Raw genomic sequence first — 19,213 nt, 5'->3', positions numbered from 1 at the left:
TGTAACTTTGTCCTTTTAGGGGAAATTTAGAGATGACCACTAACCAACCATTGGTATTGCTGTTGATGTCCTAGCTCAACAATGAATAAATGCTTTAAAAAATGCTGAGCAGCTTTCCTTTATTCTTGTGTTGAATCTTTAATTAAAATGTTAAAAGGGTTTGAGGTCATCGAGTAATGCATTTGCTAATTATCTTCTATTGCAGATGTGATGTACAATGGATCATTTACAGACAAACTGAAATTACTTTTTAAATTACATATTCCACCAGGTAAATCAAGTAATTACTGGAAATCCACTTGAGTATTATAAAATTGCAAAATGAATGATGTTCTCAAGTGCAGAAGATTATATTTCACTTTGAGTAATTATGGTTGATATCAGTTTACATTAGTGAAGACCTTATACTTATTGGGCAGTTTCTATTTTAAAAATCCAGTGATGGGTAATTACCATTGCATTAATATGAAGTGTGGAGCTGTGGTCAAACCACTGACAGAATTGACTTGGCTTTGCTGCATCAAAGAGCCAAAATGTGGCAATCAAGTTATTTGGTTGGGAAAATACAAGTCAATAAAAGGGTGATCACTTATTTATAAAGTTATTGGAATTTTTGAGGAAAAATATTCAAATTTTACATACTTTCCAACTCAGTGGAATGTTACAACTGACTCATATTGATATGTCAGTGGTAGAGTCATATTCCAAGCCACTCATAGCATTGCCAGAGGAAATGGCAGAAGCAGGGACAATTGTTACTTTCTAAAGATATTTAGACAGGTGTGTGGAGAGGCATGTGCTGAATATTGACAAATGGGAATAGCTTGGTTGGTGTGGACAAAGCCTGGCCCAGAAGGCCATGCTGAAGAACTAACCCATTCCTGATGACCTCTTCTAGCTCAAAGGGGATTAGTCATAAGACATGTGTGCATGGTAGTTTGGTCTGCACCTGAAGTAAGGCTGGGTTAACTTGGAGAAATTATTTGGGTTGTTATTTCAGTCCACCAGTGGTTTTTTTTCTTCATGCAAGACTACCATTTTAGAGAGTGTGTTTGTGTGTTTAAAAAAACAGGATTCCATAGCTGTATTTGAACAGCAGAATTCCTTTTGCAGTGTACAATACCAAAACAAATGGACTTGCTGCAAGTCAAATGTAGTTTTTGTAAAATTTGGCTATGGGGAGGTTATTGATTTTAAACAATGATTGCACTTCAGTCATCAATTGACTGTGAAACGCTTTGAAATGTCCTCAGAAGGAATAAATGTAATAGCTTTTCACTGTAAATTAAAACCAAGATTTAATTTTGCTGATCTTTTGCTTGCAGCATTTACTGAAGATGAAGGAACAAATCCCACGGCTTCAAAGCAGCCACAACTTTTTGATGAAGCAGTGATTTGTGATCAAGTGAATGGTTTGTGCTGTTTTTGTGCAGATCTGTGAACTTTAAATAGCTAATTGTTTACTTTGTTAATAAGAGCAGTATAGTAACTGCAACAAAGAGCAGGAGTTTAGAAGGCTTGCTTGTCTGCCCATTGTTAGGGTTTGCGATATTCGCTCTGAGCCAGAGAGAAATGTGAAGTGGGATGGAGTGGATCCAGCAATTGCCATAACAATGACACAGATATGGCGATTAGAAGTTGTGTTAAGTTGGGCACCATTTTAAAAACCAGAATGTCAAAGGCAATAATCTCTGTGTTGTTACTTGAGACATGTGCAAGTTTGCTCATACGATTTGAATTGAAAGAGAGTCAGTGGTTTTACGTGCTCACAAAGTCATCATGCTCCAGTGCCATTTTGGATCCACAAGAAAAATTCACAGAAAACTATTAAAAAAAATTAATCATGACTTTAACATTAAATATAACAGGCAGATCAAGGTTAAACCAAGCTAATTTTGGGGACAGTTTGCCAAAATATCTTGGACCCCATGTGTCCCAACTCTTTTTTACACCAGCCTACTATGCGGGACCTTGTCAAAAGCTTTACTAAAGTCACTGTATAACCACCTCTCCCACCCTGACTTCATCATTCTTCTCAGTACAATGGTCTCAAAACAGCCAGATTTGTGGGGCAGGATTTCCCAGGCACGAAACCATGTTGATTCCTTGATTTGGTCCCTGCCTTTCCAAGTACCTATTATAGTTAAGAGGATTCTTCTCCAAGCAGACCAGTAAGTTATGTCAACAGTCATATGAAGAGTACAATTTACAGAGTGTAGGATTTCAGTTGAAAGGAAGATCAATTCACACCAAACAAGAGCAACATGCTAGTACTGTGGTGGGATTCATTCAGGAGCCTGATTGGGGGTGGAGGGGGAGAGACTGTCTTTAAGGCTAATGCATGCTTTTGCGCTTTCTGCATGGGCCATTCAGTATGTTGGTGGTCATTCTTTCACAGCAGGAGATGTACATTGACTGCATGGAGGAGAGAGAAACTTGTATTGTGTTCTAATTTGCATTGACTACATCCTGCAGCTGCTTCCTCTCTGGAGCAGAACAGCTCCTGTGCTACGCTGTGCTGCATTCAGCAGTGTACTTTCAAAGGTGCACCTGTTGAGGTTATTGAGGGACATGGAGGACATGCTGGTCTTCCTTAGCCTTCTTGGAGAGTAGAGGTGTTTGTGGGCTTTCTTGACTGTCTAGTCAATGTTCTTGTTCCAACTCTGGTTATTGGACATATTCCAAAGAACTTGAAGTGATTTACTCTACATTTTTGTACCGTACATGTTGGTGTGACATATGCCCAATCTCTTGATCATCTCCTTCATCATATTGATGTTGCACTAGATTTTCAATCTTTATCCTATTCTGTATCATTGTTTATGTGATACCCACCCCATTACTCTCATTGTCAAACCTGAAGATGGAGTTGGAACAATGTTCAGCTTATGAGTGTAGAGTGAATTTTTAAGATTTTTAAAAATTGTTTCCTGACTACTGATGTAAGATTTGTCAGTTTCCTGTCTGAAAGATGATGTAGAATCTCCCATCCAGTTATTCCTTGGAAAAGATAATACCAGGCCGTGGGGATTTGCCTACCTTAATGATTATGTGAGTTATCTGTGAAGAAAGTATGCGTAGTAATCATACAGTTTCTGATGTAACATGTGGATAAGGTGTTTGTGTGAAAAATCAAGCTGCACCTCATTTCAAAATTATCTCTATTGGTTAATGTTTTATTTTTCATTCTCTTCAGGAAGTAACAAAGGGAAGATTGATATCCAGTCCTATTTGAAACAATGGCACAATGAACTCGTTCGGAAGGAAGAAAGTATCAAAGCCCTACCAAGGATAAATCAGGTTACAATCCATCTGTTTCATAATTTGTACTCCACATAGTTCTTATATTTCTCATTCTCAGATGACTCACTGAGAGTTCATTGAAGAATCAGCTTGAAGAACCCCATCCAAGCCCTGCTCCCAACCAAGTTGATTTTCTCTTCCTTGTCCATCAACTTTTAAAATGCAAACTTTTGGAAAATTGAACTTGTATGTGGTCATTAAATTTTATCCAACAAAAAATTAATATAAAATGCCTTGAGATATTTTGCTAATTTATAAAAGCAAACAAATATAAGTTATTGGACAATGCAGTTGGTTTTCTTTGGATGTGAATCAACACCACAAGATTATCCAATGTGTATTAGTAATTTCATTGATCAAATGTAGGAAATGGAAAATGATCAGGTCAAATTGTTCCCAATTTGGTCCCCTTCCTCAGCTTGTTCCTGAGGTTTTGCAGCCTTGCAGGTCTAATCATCCTTCCAGACCCTTTCCATGAGCCAGGTCAGTCTGCGACCAGCAACTAGGCTTCAAGGTGTGGGGCTCTGCTTCCAGACTTATGATTGTAATGGGGACTGAAGAATCGGTTGTATCTCGGAATGGACGCAAGTCAGAATTTTGCCCACGCATGTGGAGTACTGAAGTCTAAAGCAAACTTTCAAATTCATTCTTTTTCATCATACATTTGATGGTAACAACTAAAAGCTTTCCACATTCTAGTCCCTGTTTACCTTGCTAGTTGGTGTTCTGGGGTCTCGAGGCTCGGTGCAGCCATCTTGATTCTTGTGTGCATACACGAGCCTTCGGTGGGTTTTCATATTAGAGTTCAGTTGGCACACACGCAAGAGTTATATGCCCTGATGATATTGAATGCGCCAAATGAACTCCAATATGCGAATCCACTGCACATGCACCTACAGAAGACTTGCACATTTGCATGGGAATCAAGATGGCTTTGCCCAACCCCGGGCATCCAGAAAGCCAAATAACAAGGTAAGCTCGCACATTTTGTCTTTTACATGGCCTCTATCCCTGTTATAGTTTGTGAAATACAACATAAACAGCGTAAATATATATATATATATATAATTCTTCTTCTTCTTCTTCTTTGGCTTGCCTTCGCGGACGAAGATTTATGGAGGGGTAATGTCCACGTCAGCTGCAGGCTCGTTTGTGGCTGACAAGTCCGATGCGGGACAGGCAGACACAGTTGCAGGGGAAAATTGGTGGGTTGGGGTTGGGTGTTGGGTTTTTCCTCCTTTGTCTTTTGTCAGTGAGGTGGGCTCTGCGGTCTTCTTCAAAGGAGGTTGCTGCCCGTATATATATATATATATATATATAGATACACACACACACACACACACACACACACATGTATGTATATATATATATATATATATATTTTTATATATATATATATATTTTTTTTTATATATATAATGTAGTAGCCTGGCACAGCACAATGCAAAATCTACAGTAGAATCTTTCTGGAATACCTCTTAGTAATTGTTAGGCAGACCAGATTGCCTGCTCATTTCATTGGGGGCTCGGATTAATCTTGTTGTCTGGTCCTGTGATTTTACCTGTTTCTATCTGAATTAATACAAGCTGATCTTTGGTCCATGGTCAATGAGAAATTACTGTAAAAGCAGGGGTTGCATTAGCATGTGTACAATGCTGTAGAACTAGTTATCCAGAAATATAATGGTCAAATAATATAGAAACAAGTTCAGATTCCACAATAATAGTTAGTTCAATGTCTTCATTGTATAACTCCAAAATCAAATATTAGTGAAGATCACCATTTAAGCAGAAAATAGACACAAATCCATGAGAATTTGTGATGATGGCTGATAGCCTTTACATACTGTACTTAAAATTTGTATCCTGTGTACTTTCAAAGTTCTTGAATGATCACCCACTTTCATATTTATAAAGCCAGCATCATGTGTTCTCACTAACATTTTTTTGTATTAGTCTCCATTTTCTCAACTCCATTCTTTGAAACTTGCACCTCTCTCTTTACTTTCCATTCTCCCTTCTTTAAAATATTCCCAAAAGCCCAATTCTTTGGGTGACCATAACATCTCTTTTCACTGTTTAGAGTGACATCCACCTGAAGAATCAATCATGTTTATGTTAAATGTGCTAGTAGCCATTCAGTATAATGCTGTTTCTATTTAATTCTCCTGTCTACTGTTCGTCCACAATAATTTTGTTATGCAAGACCTGAATGATCTATAATTTGATCAGTTTTTTCCTCTTCCTTCTCTATCATCAACCACCTCCACCATCAAAATTATGAAGTAATAAGACTATTAACCATCCATTGAAGACATCTATATGAAATGCTGCCTTAAGATGGCCAACACCATAAAGGAGCCCCATTACCCTTGTAACAGCCTCTTTTTACTGCTACCTTCACACGGGATACAGAAGCCTGATGTCCAGAACCTCTAGGTTCAAGAATAGTTTTTATCCAATAGCTGTCAGGTTTTTGAGCCTCCCTGACCTAGACTAACCATAAACTGAGACCACCAAAGGTGTATTGCACTTTTGAAACATTTTTTCTTGCCTCAATTGCAGCTGTGAACATCTATCTTTAATATTAATTATCTTTTTTTTCTGTCTTGTCATATTGTGGTAATATCATGTATACTATCATAGTTTGTATGTCTTGCATACCAGTTTGATTACAGAAAGTAAGAATTTTGGTGCTTTTGCACTTTGTACTTGCGTATATGAGCATAAACTCTCATTATCACAAGCAATAACCTTGCAAACTATTATTCTTCTAAACAATAGGACAAATGTAGTAAAGGGGAGGACATTGGGGAATGCACAAGAACAAAGAGATCTTGGAGTTATGGTACAGCATTCCTTGAAGGTGGATTTCCATGTTGACAGGGTGGTTAAGAAGGCATTTGATATGCTAGCCTTCATAAATCATAGCATAGAGTATAGGAGCTGGGAAGTGATGCTGCGACTGTTTAAGGTAAGGCCAGGTTTGGAGTATTGTGTTCAGTTCTGGTCTCTAAATTATAGGAAGGATATAGATAAGGTGGAGAGGGTGCAGAGAAGATTGACAAGGATGTTGCCTGGCTTAAAGTTGCCTGGCTTAAAATACCTAGAGTACAGGGAAAGATTGAAGAGGTTAGGACTTTATTCATTGGAATGTAGACAGTTGAGAGGAGATTTGATAGAGGTGTTTAAAATTATGAAGGGAATAGATAGACTAGATGCAAGTAGAATCTTCCCCCTGAGAACAGGGGAGGTTGAAACAAGAGGACATGAGTTGAGGGTAAGGGGGCAAAATTTTAGGAGAAACATTAGAGGTTGCTTCTTCACTCAGAGAGTGGTGGCTGAATGGAATAATCTTCCAGAGGAAATAGTTGAGGCAGAGTCAATCCTTTCATTTAAGAGGATGCTGTATATATACATGGATAAGAGGGGGTTGGAGGGTTATGGGCGGAGAATAGGCGGGGGGATCTAGCAGAGTTGTTTGAGTGAACCAGTGTGAACTTGAAGGGCCAAGCTGGCCTGTTTCCATGCCATAAACTGTTATATGGTTAGTGTTAATATTTAATTCTGAGATGTGATCGCCATAACTGAAGTCAGCTGGAAAGCTGTTTTAGATTTGTTTTTATGAGTGAGATGGATATTGCCAAGAAGGTATTTTATAGTTTAATTAGTGATCCGAAGAATGCTACCCAAGTGTAATTTATTTTAATCTGCAAGATTAAAAAAAAAACCTTACAAATTCATAGGCCATGCAGACAAATCTCTTGGACCTAAGACCAGATCCTTCCCCTGCAATGCAACAGCATGTTGAATCTTATTCCACCAGAGACTCTAGGCATTTAGCAGAGAACAGAATTCAAAATCTGTAATCTCTTGTCTGATAACTAGGAACAGATGGTATGTCATCTGTCCTTTCCTGAAGGCCATTACTCATCATTCAACGCTATTGAAAGAGTGTGAACAGTTCTTCAGGACCTTACCAAGCTGACCATTTCCTTAGGAAATTGGGTTTGACCTAAGGAAATATATTGTGCCTCGCTGTAAAACAATTCAAATCTGATAAATTTGAATATAATCAAAATGTAATTGATTCATTGTGTTTAACTAAATCAAGACATACAATTTGATTGGAAGATTTGAAGAAATGAATGCTGTTGCCTTGTTCTTTTTCTGAAATAGTATATCAATTTTTTTTTGTTTGCTTCCATCCCATCTCATTCCAGAGATTGAAAGGACATTTCCCATGGTAAATATCCAAGGCACTTCAATATAGCGTACCCAGTAAAACTGTGAGCAAAAGTTCCAAAAGTAGATATAGTTGTACAAAACAGAAAAAGGCCCTTCAGCCTTACATCCATGTTGACCAATTTGCTTAACTGACCAAGTCCCATTGCCTGCATTTGGCCCAAATGTCTCATTTTACCCACCTCTACCATTTCTCTTTGGCATCTCTTGCCACATACCTACCATTCTGTGTGGAAAAAGTTGCCCTTCATGACTCTTAAATTTTTTCTTCACACCTTTAATCCATGCTCACTAATTTTGAACATTCCTGTGAATATTCACCTTATTTATAGCTCAAATGATTTTGAATATTTTCAGGTTCCCCATCAGCCTCCGACGGTCCAAGGATAGAAACCCCAGCCTATGCAGTCCATCCCTGTATCTTAGGCCATCCAGCCCCATTTACATCAGAGTGATTCTTTCCTGCACCCTTTCCAACTTAATTACATTAGTCCCATACCTACGACCAGAAGTATGCACGTGCTCTGTCTCACCAACATCTTGTAACATTAATTGTGAACACCAATATTTACAATTTTCAGAAATAAAAGTAAATCAAATCCAGTGATTATATATTGCAGAGACACAAGAGACTGCAGAAACTGGAATCTGAAGGGGAAAAAAAAAATCTGCCATAGGAACTCAGTAAGTCAAGCAGCATCCATGGAAGGGGAAGGAACTATCAAAGCTCTATGTCAAGTTGTCCTGATGCAGAGTCTCAGCCTGGATATCGATACCTACCTTCTCCCCAGAAATGATACCCAAGAGGGGTCCTTCAAATCACAAGGCCCAATTTTGTTAACTGTTCTAATCCATTTCCCCAGAGGATTGTCTCAGTTGTTCCAAAAATAAGTAAACTCTCTTGAGTCATGATCTACACCTTGGCACAGTCCACTATTTTGTGGCCCATAACATTTAAATCCTAAAATTTCTTGGAAATAAATTTGTTACATTATTGTTTCTGATTAGATAATAAATCCTCAAGCCATGTGCAAGTATTAAAAAGAATAACTATTACAGGATATTAAAACTAATAATCCTTGCCTAAATATGCAGTTAGGAACCTGTCGTCACCAGATTGCAAATGTTAACTGGCAGCAGGATGCATTTTGGCTTTTCAGAGTCGTTTTGTATTTGATGCAAAATTTTCAAGATTGAAAGTGGATTTTAAATAAAACGTCCATGTTTGCAATTCAGTTTGGAAAAATAAATTGCTTGCAAAATTAATATGGATCTTGGAAACCGACATGAGGTCAGAACACACAACAAATTCTTGGATTAGGATTTCTTGTTTCTCCAAATTTTCAGGCCAGGTTTTTCCAGGTTCCAAGATTTTCCATGCTGTCTTGCACTGCCACCACCCCCCAAAAAAAAATACTTGTCAAAACTATGCTTAGCTAATTCCTTTTATCATTTTCCCTTGATCTATTTTAGCTATCCTTTGTAAATAATACTTAGTTTTGACTTCAATATGATCTTGAAGATACTGAGAATCGTGTTGTGAAGAAAATTTAGAGAGACACAATGCTGTTAATGTCGTAAAAATCCATATTCTTCCAGTTCTTTCCTTATACATTGAAGAAAGGCTCAATCCCAAATGTTGGTAATATATCTTCACCTTCTCTGGATGCTGCAAGACTGACTGAGTTCATCCAGTATTTCTGTGCATTTTAATTTTAAGAAAACGTGGATCTAATGATTTTTTTTTACATTCCCTAGTCACAATTTGTACAGTTCTCCAAGACGCTATACAACCTGTTCCACAGCGATCCCAATGAAGAAGCGCTCTATCGAGCTATAACTACTGTCACCAGCCTTTTACTTCGAATGGAGGAAGTGGGGAGAATGTTGAACAGTCCAAGCTCTCCTAACCGCAGTACATCGGTCACAAGTCCAGATTCCCAGAGTGGTGGTGATGTCCAGGAGATCAAGACAGTGGACAAGGACAAAGATGCACCCCTGGAATCTCACACTGACACCGGATGGACGTTTGCCTTTGAGCAGATCCTGGCATCGCTGTTGAATGAACCAGTTGTGGTAACATTTTTTGAAAAACCTTTTGACGTAAAAGTAAAAATTGAACAAGCTAAAACTGTTCAACTGAGGGCTAAATATCAGCCAAAAGCCTGTGACTGAGATTGTAGCATCGTTATTGCATTGATGCAACAGTGGAACACAAAAAGCCCTAAACACATCTGATGGTAGAAAATGGGGAATTGCTTTGGTCACTTTGCATGCCATGTCTCTTCTGCCTTGGCACAGACTTGACCCTTTTAATTAATGCCTCTGCTAAAGTAGCATGGAAATTTGCACATTTGGAAGTTGTGATTATTCTCATAACTGACATTGATTTCTAGGCTTCAGTTTTAGATTGCAATGCAGAATTTTCAGACTGATAAGAAGAGAAATGGAACATAAATAAATTGTTCTGTTCCTGACTGAACAAATTAAGTTTGTTTCCATGGACTGGTGCAGGTTATGCTCAAGATATCTTCTAGAAAATGAGATGTTGGAAAAAAAAATTTATAAGACCAACTGATTTCAAAAAGTTTGATCTTAAAATAACATAGTTCTGGATGTACAATAGCAGAATTATTTGCTTCATGCTAGTTCATCCCAGTTTTGTGCTGCACTGCACTTATTGGTCTGTTGAGGGTGCATGTGTGATATATTTTCTCTTGGTTTGAGACCAAGAAAAACACAACAGCTGTCCTTCATAGTTTAGCAGTCATCAGACTGAAGAGAAACACATTTTTCTTATTATAAGAGGGTTTGTTTTTAAAATGATATTTAAAAAAAACCAAACTATTTGTAACTAAAATTCTATTAGAAAAGAAAATCTTTAAAAACAAATAGTCCTGTATTTTTGAACTATGTTGCACACTTGTAAAATTTCAAAATGTTTATTAATCTATATTAGCTTTCTTGCTTTCTTTTTATGAAACTGTATAAGAATTAGGACATACAACATATCTAAAGAACAAACTATTGTGATCATTCTGATGCTACATTATTGCAAAGAAAAATAATTATAATGTTGGTAGATGTAGTTTAAATAGCTTGAATCTTGGCATTCGTCACAAAAATACACTTGATATAATTGTTCAATGACTATTGCTCTCATTTAAATATCAAGGCCCATTATATTTCATGTAAAAGTTTTATTTTATAAAGATGACAATTACAGCTCAAGGGCACTGCTCTCAAATTTTATTCTAAACACTAACATTTTTTTTGCCAAATCTTAGTATTTTAAGAGCAAATTTTTCTAAAAGTCAAAAAATAAAACACTTTATGCCGGTTGATGAGGGACTTGCTTTATGTTGTATTCATTCTGTAATCCACTTGTAATGAGTCTTTGCTTTAAATTCCTTTTTTTTGGTAGCAAAAGCCTCAGCTCATGGATATGTTCAAAGATGCATATTTTGATTTCCAATTCATTTTTATTTTTGCAGTCTGCTTTATTTCTCTTTCCCATTGAAATAAATTTGCAAGCTAAAGTGAGAATTTTATTTTTTTTTAAGAACATGTATATTGCACAGAAACATGAGTAAAGAGTGGATCCTTTCAGCCTGCTCTACCTGTTGATAGGATCAATGCTGATCATTCACATTCAGAACCCTCTTTGAATGTCCCCATTTCTCATGATACCCTTAGCTATTGTTTAAATATATATATATATATATATATATATATATGTGTGTGTGTTAGAGATCTAATAATTTGCCATCAAATCTATTCTGTGGGAGAGAATTCCAAACTGCTTTTGTAAAGAAATGTCTCTTCATCCCGGTCTTTAGGCTGTGATCCCAAGTTCTGGACTTCCCACCATTTGGAACATCCTTCCTCCATCTTGTATTTTGTTTCAGTGAGGTCACCTCACATCATCAGTCCTATCAATAGGAATTAATCTGATGAGCTTTCACTGCGAGGGCCTCCTTCCTCAGGCAAGAAAATTTAAAAAATGCTCATAATACATAAAATGTGGTCTCTTCTAGATTCTGTGCTATTGGAAAGTAGTGACAGGATCTGTTTAAAAAAAAATCACAGAGTTTCAAAAGGGAAGCCATGCTTGACAAGGTTACTCAAATAATGACATTTACTTGAATGATAATTGATCTGAACACCATTTTCGAAGCCGTAAGACCTCTCTGTACTCAAACTTCCCTATGAAGGCCTGCTGCACATGCAATCTTGTTTCCATATCCTGGTTGCCATGAATATACAGGTCCTGTTTTATGACAGCATTGAGATAATTCCTTCCTACGTTTGTCATTAATGGATAGCCTCATATTTTCAAGATTATGCTCCATCTAACTACTCCAAGAAAAAAGCCTCTCTCTGTCCCCTTTGAAGCTTGCATTCCTGCCCAGCAGAATATACAGGTCTTGTTTTATGACAGTATTGAGATAATTCCTTCCTACATTTGTCATTAATGGATAGCCTCATATTTTCAAGATTATGCTCCATCTAACTACTCCAAGAAAAAAGCCTCTCTCTGTCCTCTTTGAAGCTTGCATTCCTGCCCAGCTTTTTGTCATTTGCAATCTGAGAGCTAATATATTTTATTTCCTCATCTAAATCATGAATAAACATTGACTAACTAGGGTCCACAACAAATTCTAGTGCCCTGCTTATTATTGACTGCCTCTTGTTTATTTGTACTGTTTTTTCCTGTCTGCCAATTAGTTCTCTAACTATATCAGCATACTAACCCTGATCCCTTTTGCTTATATTTGCACACTAATCTCTTATATAGGATTTTGTTGAAAGTATACCTTCAGATTCCTGGGCGTCAACATTCTGAAAACCTATCCTGGGATCATGAAGATCATGTAACCATGAAGAAGGCATGCTTTCTTAGGAGTTTGAGGAGATTTGGTATTATCACCAAAGACTTGCAAATTTCTACAGGTGTACCCTGGAGAGCATTCTGACTGGTTGCATCAGTGTCTGGTGTGGAGGTGTCAATGCACAGGACAGGAAAAGGCTATAGAGAGTTGTAAGCTCGTCTGGTGCCATCATGGGCATTAGTCTTTCCATTAATAACATCTTTAAAAAGTGGTGCCTCAAGAAAGAAGCATCTATCATTAAGGACCCTCACCATTCAGTCCATGCTCTTTCCTCACAGGGAGAAGGTACGAAGCCTGAAGGTGAACACCTATTCTTCCCCTCTGCCACTAGATTTCTGAACAGACAATGAACCGATGGACACCACCTCAATTTTTTTTTGCACTACTTATTTATTGCAATCTTGTATTTACATAATTGTAATTTTATAATAATTTTACACCAAACTGCTGCTGCAAAATAACAAATTTCATGATGTATTCATACTGATAAATTTGTTTCTGATACCAATTAAACTCACTTTATTCTGACTTAATAACCTTAAATAAATCCTAATAAATTAACAAGCATAATTTCTCTTTTGAAATCCATGCTGACATTAACTAGTTCTATTTTCCAGGTGCTGTACTATTTGTAATAATGGACTTGAGCGTTTTCCTTGCATCTCATGTTGGGTTAATCTGTCCACAATCCCGTTTTCTCGATCTCCCATTATAACATGGGATTTCATTGGATAATTCCAATAGATTGGAGAGTTGCCAGTCCTCAGGCACGAATGACATCAGCAGGGTTCAGGTGGCAGTTTTAAAAAGGTAAGCTCTTTTCCACTTACTTTAATTGTTGTGTGAGGAGGCAGCGAGAGATTAGTTGATTAGGGCTGTGTACAATTGAGACAATTGATTAGGGCTAGAAAGCAATAAAAGGAGGGATACCTATTGGAATGGTCATTGATGTTGTGGCTTTGTCACTCAGCGGCTTCGTCGAGCAGTGGCTGAGGAAGAGCTATCTCCTCTTATGGTAAGGGTGATAAGTTCTTTAATTGTGAATATCACAAGAATTAAGTTATGGAGCCAGAAGTTAGGGCAGTCCAGTGTACCAACTGCAGGATGTGGGAAGTCAGAGGCAGAACAAGTATCCCTGATGACTATGCCTGCAAGAGGTGCATTCAGCTGCAGCTCCTGGGAGACCGAGTTAGGGAACTGGAGCTGGATGAACTCAGGATCATTTGGGAAACAAAGGGTGTATTAGATAGGAGCTTCTTGGAGGTAGTCACCCCTAATTGTAGGGAGGAAGACAGTGGGGTGACTGTCAGGAGAAGCAGGGGAAGAGGCAGAGAGAGCAGGGTAGCCCTGTAGCCATTCCTGTTTACAATAGGTTTTGGATACTGATGGTGGGGATGTCCTACCAGGGACAAGTTGTATGGTTGAGTCTCTGGCACTGGGACTGGACCTTCGGCTCAGAAGGAAAAAAGGGAAGGGAGGAATGCAGTCGTGATAGGGTATTTGATAGTGAAGGGGACAGACAAGAGGTTCTGTGGGAGAGATCAATTATACCAGATGGTTTGTTGCCTCCCTGGTGCCAGGGTCCATGATATCTCCAATCATGTACTCCCGATTCTCAGAAGGGAAGGTGAGTAATCACATGTCCTAGACCATGTAGGGTCTAATGATGTGGGCAGGAAGGGTGAGGAGATCCTGATAGGAGAGTTCAGGGAATAAGGAGCAATGTTGAAGGAAAGGACCTTCAGGGTTGCAATCTCAGGATTGTTACCTGTGCTAGGGAGGCGAGAACACACAAAGATAATCCAGTTTAACACGTGGCTAAAAAAGCTGGTCCAGGAGGGAGGGCTTCAGGTTTCTGAATAGTTGGGTTTTCCTCCAGGGAAGGTGGGGCCTGTTCCGGCGTGACAGTTTGCACCTGAACTGGAGGGGAACTAATATCCTCGTGGGTAGTTTTGCTAGTGTTGCTTCAGGGGGTTTGAACTAGATTTGCAGGGGGAGAGGAACCAGAGTGTTAGAGCAGATAGTAAGGTGGAGGATGATGAGAGTTATGCAAGGACTGCATGTAAAGACAGGGTAGTTCAGGAGTATTGTCAGTAAAGTGGATGATCTTAGCACAAGGATTGCCACGTGGGATTATGACATTATTTCTATTAGTGAGACTTGGTTGCAGGAGGGGCAGGATTGGCAACTCAATGTTCCAGGGTGTGTTTTATCAGATGGGATAGATGGCAAGGGAGGAAAGGAGGGAGGTGTGGCATTGCTGATCAGGGAAAATATTACAGCTGTGCATAGAGAGGGCAGCACTGAAACCTTGTCTAAGGAGACCATATAGGTGGAGCTGAGGAATGTGAAGGACATGATCAAACTAATAAGGCAGTATTACAGACCACCCAATAGTCCAAGAGATTTGGAGCAGCAAATCTGTAGGGAGATAGCAGACTGGTGTAAGAAACAGAAAGTTGTGATAGTAGGAGATGTTAACTTTCCAAACATAGACTGAGACTCTTACGATAAAAGGACTGGGTGAGTTGGAGTTTGTCAGATGTGTACAAGAAAGTTTTCTGCTCAATATGTAGAGGTACCAACAAGAGAAGATGCAATACTTGATCTTTTAGGGATCTAGGAAGGTCAGGTGGCTGAAGTATGTGTAGGTGAGCATTTTGGGTCCAGTGACAATAATACCATTCATCTCAAGTTAATTATGGTGAAAGATAATTCTGATCCTCGAGATGAGATTCTGAATTGGAGAAAGACCATTTTTGAGAAAATGAGGAAGGATCTCAGAAGAGTCAAATGGAATGTTAGTTTCTAGTAAAGAAATTTTGAGAGTGCAGAGATTATATGTTTCTACCAGGAATAAGGGCAAAGTTAACAGACATAGGGAACCTTGGTTTTCAAGGGATATTGGCGAGTTGGTTAAGAAAAAGAGGGGAATATATATGTGGTATAGCAACAAGGAGAAAATAAGCTACTTGCAGAGTATAGAAAATGTAAAAGAATGCTTAAGGAGGAAATTAGGAAAGCAAAATGAAGACATGAAGGTAAATCCAAAGGGTTTCTACAAGTATATTAAAAGTAAAAGGATAGAAAGGGGCAAAATTGGACTCCTAGAAAATCAGAGTGGTCAACTATGTGTGGAGCCTCACAAAATGGAGGAGATCTTAAACAATTTTTTTGTATCGGTATTTGCTCAGGAAATTGGCATAGTGAATAAGGATGGAAGTAAAACGAATAGAAGTGTTTTGGAGCATATTGGAGTTTAAGGAGAAGGAGGTGTTTGCTGCCTTGCAATTAAAAAAGGTTGCCAAATCTCCTGGACCAGGTATGATATTTCCCCGCACCTTGAGGGAGGCAAGTGCTGAAATTGCAGGGCCCCTGGCGGATATATTCAAAATGCCCTCAGTCATGGGGGATGTGCCACTGGATCGGAGGATGGCTTGTGTTTTCCTGCTGTCTTGAAGGGCTCCAAGAGTAAACTAGGCAATTATAGGCCAATGTGCCTGACATCAGTAGTATGTAAATTATTTGAAGGATTTCTGAGAGAGATGATGTATAGTTATTTGGACTCTCATCAGCTGATTAAGGACAGTCAGCATGAATTTGTGTGTGGTAGGTCGTGATTTTTGAGGAAGTTACAAGAATAAGACCTTTGACAAGGTTCCATATGAGAGATTGGTTCAGAAGTTTAGGACATTAGGTATGCATAGTGAAGTTGCAAGCTGGATTTTGAAATTGGCTTGGAAAATGAAAACAGTGGTGGTGGATGGTTGCTTTTCAGACTGGAGGTCTGTGTCATGAAGTGCCTCAGGGATCTGTGTTAGACCATTATTGTTTGTTATCTATATAAACAACCTAGATGATAATATGGTGAATTGGATCAGCAAGTTTGCTGATGACACAGAGATAGGAGGCATCATGGACTGTGAGGAAGATTTTCAACACTTGCAGAGGGATCTGGACCAGCTGGGACCATCTGGACGTATACTTACAACAAAATCCTATATAAGAGATTAGTGTGCAAATATAAGCAGAAGGGATCAGGGTTAGTATGCTGATAGAATTTAATGCAGATAAGTGTGAAGATTGCACTTTGGAAGAGCAAATCAAGGTAGGACATGCTCAGTATATGGTAGGCCATTGAGGAGTGCAGAGGAACAAAGAGATCTGGGAATACATATACATTGTTCCCTGAAGGTGACGTCTCATGTGGACAGGGTTGTAAAGAAAGCATTTGGCATCTTAGCCTTTATAAATCAAAGTATTGAGTATAGAAGTTGAAATAGTCTGTTAAAGTTATTCAAGTGATTGGTGAGACCACACTTAGAATATTGTGTGCCGTTCTGGTCATCCAGTAGCAGGAAAAATATCAATAAGATTGAAAGAGTGCAGAGAAGATTTACTGAGATGTTTTTGGGTTTTCAGGAGTTGAGTTACTGGGAATGATTAAAAAAAGGTTAGTATACTCCTTGGTATGAAGAAGGATGAGGGGAGACTTGATAGAGGTTTATAAGATTGAGGGGTATAGATTAGATGTGAGTAGGATGTTGCTACTTAGATTGGGGGAGATAAATACAAGCGGTCATAGCTTTAAGCTAAAAGGAGAGAAGTATAAGGGGAAGATGAGAGGAAAGTTTTTTTCATTCAGAAGGTGGTCGATATATGGAATGAACTTCCATCTGATGTGAGTGCAGATTCTGCCTTGAGTTTTAAAAATGGGAGGGGTCTGGAGGGATATGGAATGAGAGCAGGTCAATGAGACTAGTTAGTTTTATTGGTCGGCACAGACCAGAAGGGTCAAATGGCCTGTTTTTCTGTGCTGTAATGTTCTGATATACCTATAATGCTCCTTTGAGGCTTTGTGCAGTTGAGCTACCCTTAACTGTTTCTGTGAGACTGATCATTGCTATTTTACACAATACTCAAAAGTTATCTCCTACAGGCAACCTTTATTCCTTTAATTACTATGGACCACCCGTGTGGGGCTGGAGAGGGAGAGAGCTTGAATCCCTTCACTGATCATCAATGGGATGTTTGTTTTGTGGAAATGTTTCAAGACTCTTGGGGAATGGCTCCACGCCCGTAATGTGGACTTCTTTTTGCTTCCTATGGATGCTGCATGACCTGCTCTGAATTTCTCCAGCACTTCCATGCACGGCATTAGACACCGGCAAACAGTGCCATTCCCAACTAGTCCATTTTATTGCTGAGAATAATGTACAGAGAAAAAGATAACAAAACCTGGTTATCAACCTTAATTATCAACGTTCAGTTTGAACGTGCCCACTGAGATGAGGAGTGTTCCATGGCACATGACTGTCTTAATCTGAAGAGGCAGTTGAAATAATTCACTGGGCTCTTTGTAAATGATTTCAGCCTCAAAACCAAGCACTTTCTAATTCTTGCAAGGTCACTGACTGAATTATTGCTGCTCTGATTCCCCCTTTATCATGGATTTAGGCAAATTTAATCGTCCCTGAAGATACTCCTCCAAATACAAAAGATCCTGCACTGACACTCACTACCCCTGCTTCAGTGGAAGGATTTCATTGCTGCTCTTGCTTTGCTTTTTTAATTTTTTTTAAAAAAGCATCTTCAAAACTGTAAATCTATTGCTAATTTTACTCATTAGACCTTCAGAAATCTGGGTAATAACATAAGACATTGGTGAGGCCAAATTTGGAATATTGTGTGCAGTTTTGGTCATCTAACTACAGGAAAGATATCAATAAGATTGAGATCGTAGGGAATATTTATTTGGATGTTGCTGTGACTTGAACTGAGTTACAGTGAAAGGTTAAACAGGTTAGGACTTTATTCCCTGGAGAGTAGAGGTATTGAAAATTATGATGGGTATGGATAGAGTAAATACAAGTAGGCTTTTTCCACTGAGGTTAGATGACAACAGACTCGCCAAGGCAAATAGCGCCTTTGGAAGACTACACAAAAGAGTCTGGAAAAACAACCACCTGAAGAAACTCACAAAGATCAGTGTGTACAGAGCCGTTGTCATACCCACGCTCCTGTTTGGCTCCGAATCATGGGTCCTCTACCGGCATCACCTACGGCTCCTAGAACGCTTCCATCAGCGATGTCTCCGCTCCATCCTCAACATTCATTGGAATGACTTCATCACCAACATCGAAGTACTCGAGCTGGCAGAGTCCGCAAGCATCGAATCCATGCTGCTGAAGACCCAACTGCGCTGGGTGGGTCACGTCTCCAGAATGGAGGACCATCGCCTTCCCAAGATCGTGTTATATGGCGAGCTCTCCACTGGCCACCGAGACAGAGGTGCACCAAAGAAGAGGTACAAGGACTGCTTAAAGAAATCTCTTGGTGCCTGCCCCATTGACCACCGCCAGTGGGCTGATATCGCCTCCAACCATGCACCTTGGCGCCTCACAGTTCGGCGGGCAGCAACCTCCTTTGAAGAAGACCGCAGAGCTCACCTCACTGACAAAAGACAAAGGAGGAAAAACCCAACCCCAACCAACCAATTTTCCCTTGCAACCGTGCCTGCCTGTCCCGCATCGGACTTGTCAGTCACCAACGAGCCTGCAGCAGACGTGGACTACCCCTCCATAAATCTTCGTCCGCGAAGCCAAGCCAAAGAAGAAGGTGAGATATAAGCCAGAGGACATGGTTAAAGGGTGAATGGGAAGAGGTTTAGGGAGGGAGCATTAGGGGGGACTTCTTCACACAGAGAGTAGTGGAACAAGCTCTCAACTGCAATGGTGAATGCGGGCTCAATTTTAACATAAAAATTTGAAGAG

General features: G+C 39.2%; 2 protein-coding genes across 11 annotated transcripts in view; one reads left to right on the top strand and one right to left on the bottom strand.

The window, feature by feature from the left end:
- The window catches only part of tbc1d8b (TBC1 domain family member 8B), a 55,279-nt gene extending 44,584 nt beyond the window's left edge, over nucleotides 1-10,695 (top strand). For both annotated transcript variants that reach the window (XM_069893452.1, XM_069893451.1), the window contains exons 17-20: nucleotides 206-271; nucleotides 1,326-1,412; nucleotides 3,197-3,300; nucleotides 9,307-10,695. In XM_069893452.1, coding sequence (XP_069749553.1) covers nucleotides 206-271; nucleotides 1,326-1,412; nucleotides 3,197-3,300; nucleotides 9,307-9,723 — 674 coding nt within the window. In that variant the 3' untranslated portion in view covers nucleotides 9,724-10,695. The remainder of the gene's footprint in view (nucleotides 1-205; nucleotides 272-1,325; nucleotides 1,413-3,196; nucleotides 3,301-9,306) is intronic.
- npas2 (neuronal PAS domain protein 2) overlaps nucleotides 1-19,213 on the bottom strand; it is a 154,718-nt gene that overhangs the window by 12,611 nt on the left and 122,894 nt on the right. The window lies entirely within an intron of this gene.

Source organism: Narcine bancroftii, chromosome 8 (genome assembly GCF_036971445.1).
Source record: "Narcine bancroftii isolate sNarBan1 chromosome 8, sNarBan1.hap1, whole genome shotgun sequence".
NCBI classification, from domain to species: domain Eukaryota; kingdom Metazoa; phylum Chordata; class Chondrichthyes; order Torpediniformes; family Narcinidae; genus Narcine; species Narcine bancroftii.
Note: the sequence above shows the minus strand (reverse complement) of the source record. Positions and strands in the feature narration are given on the sequence as shown.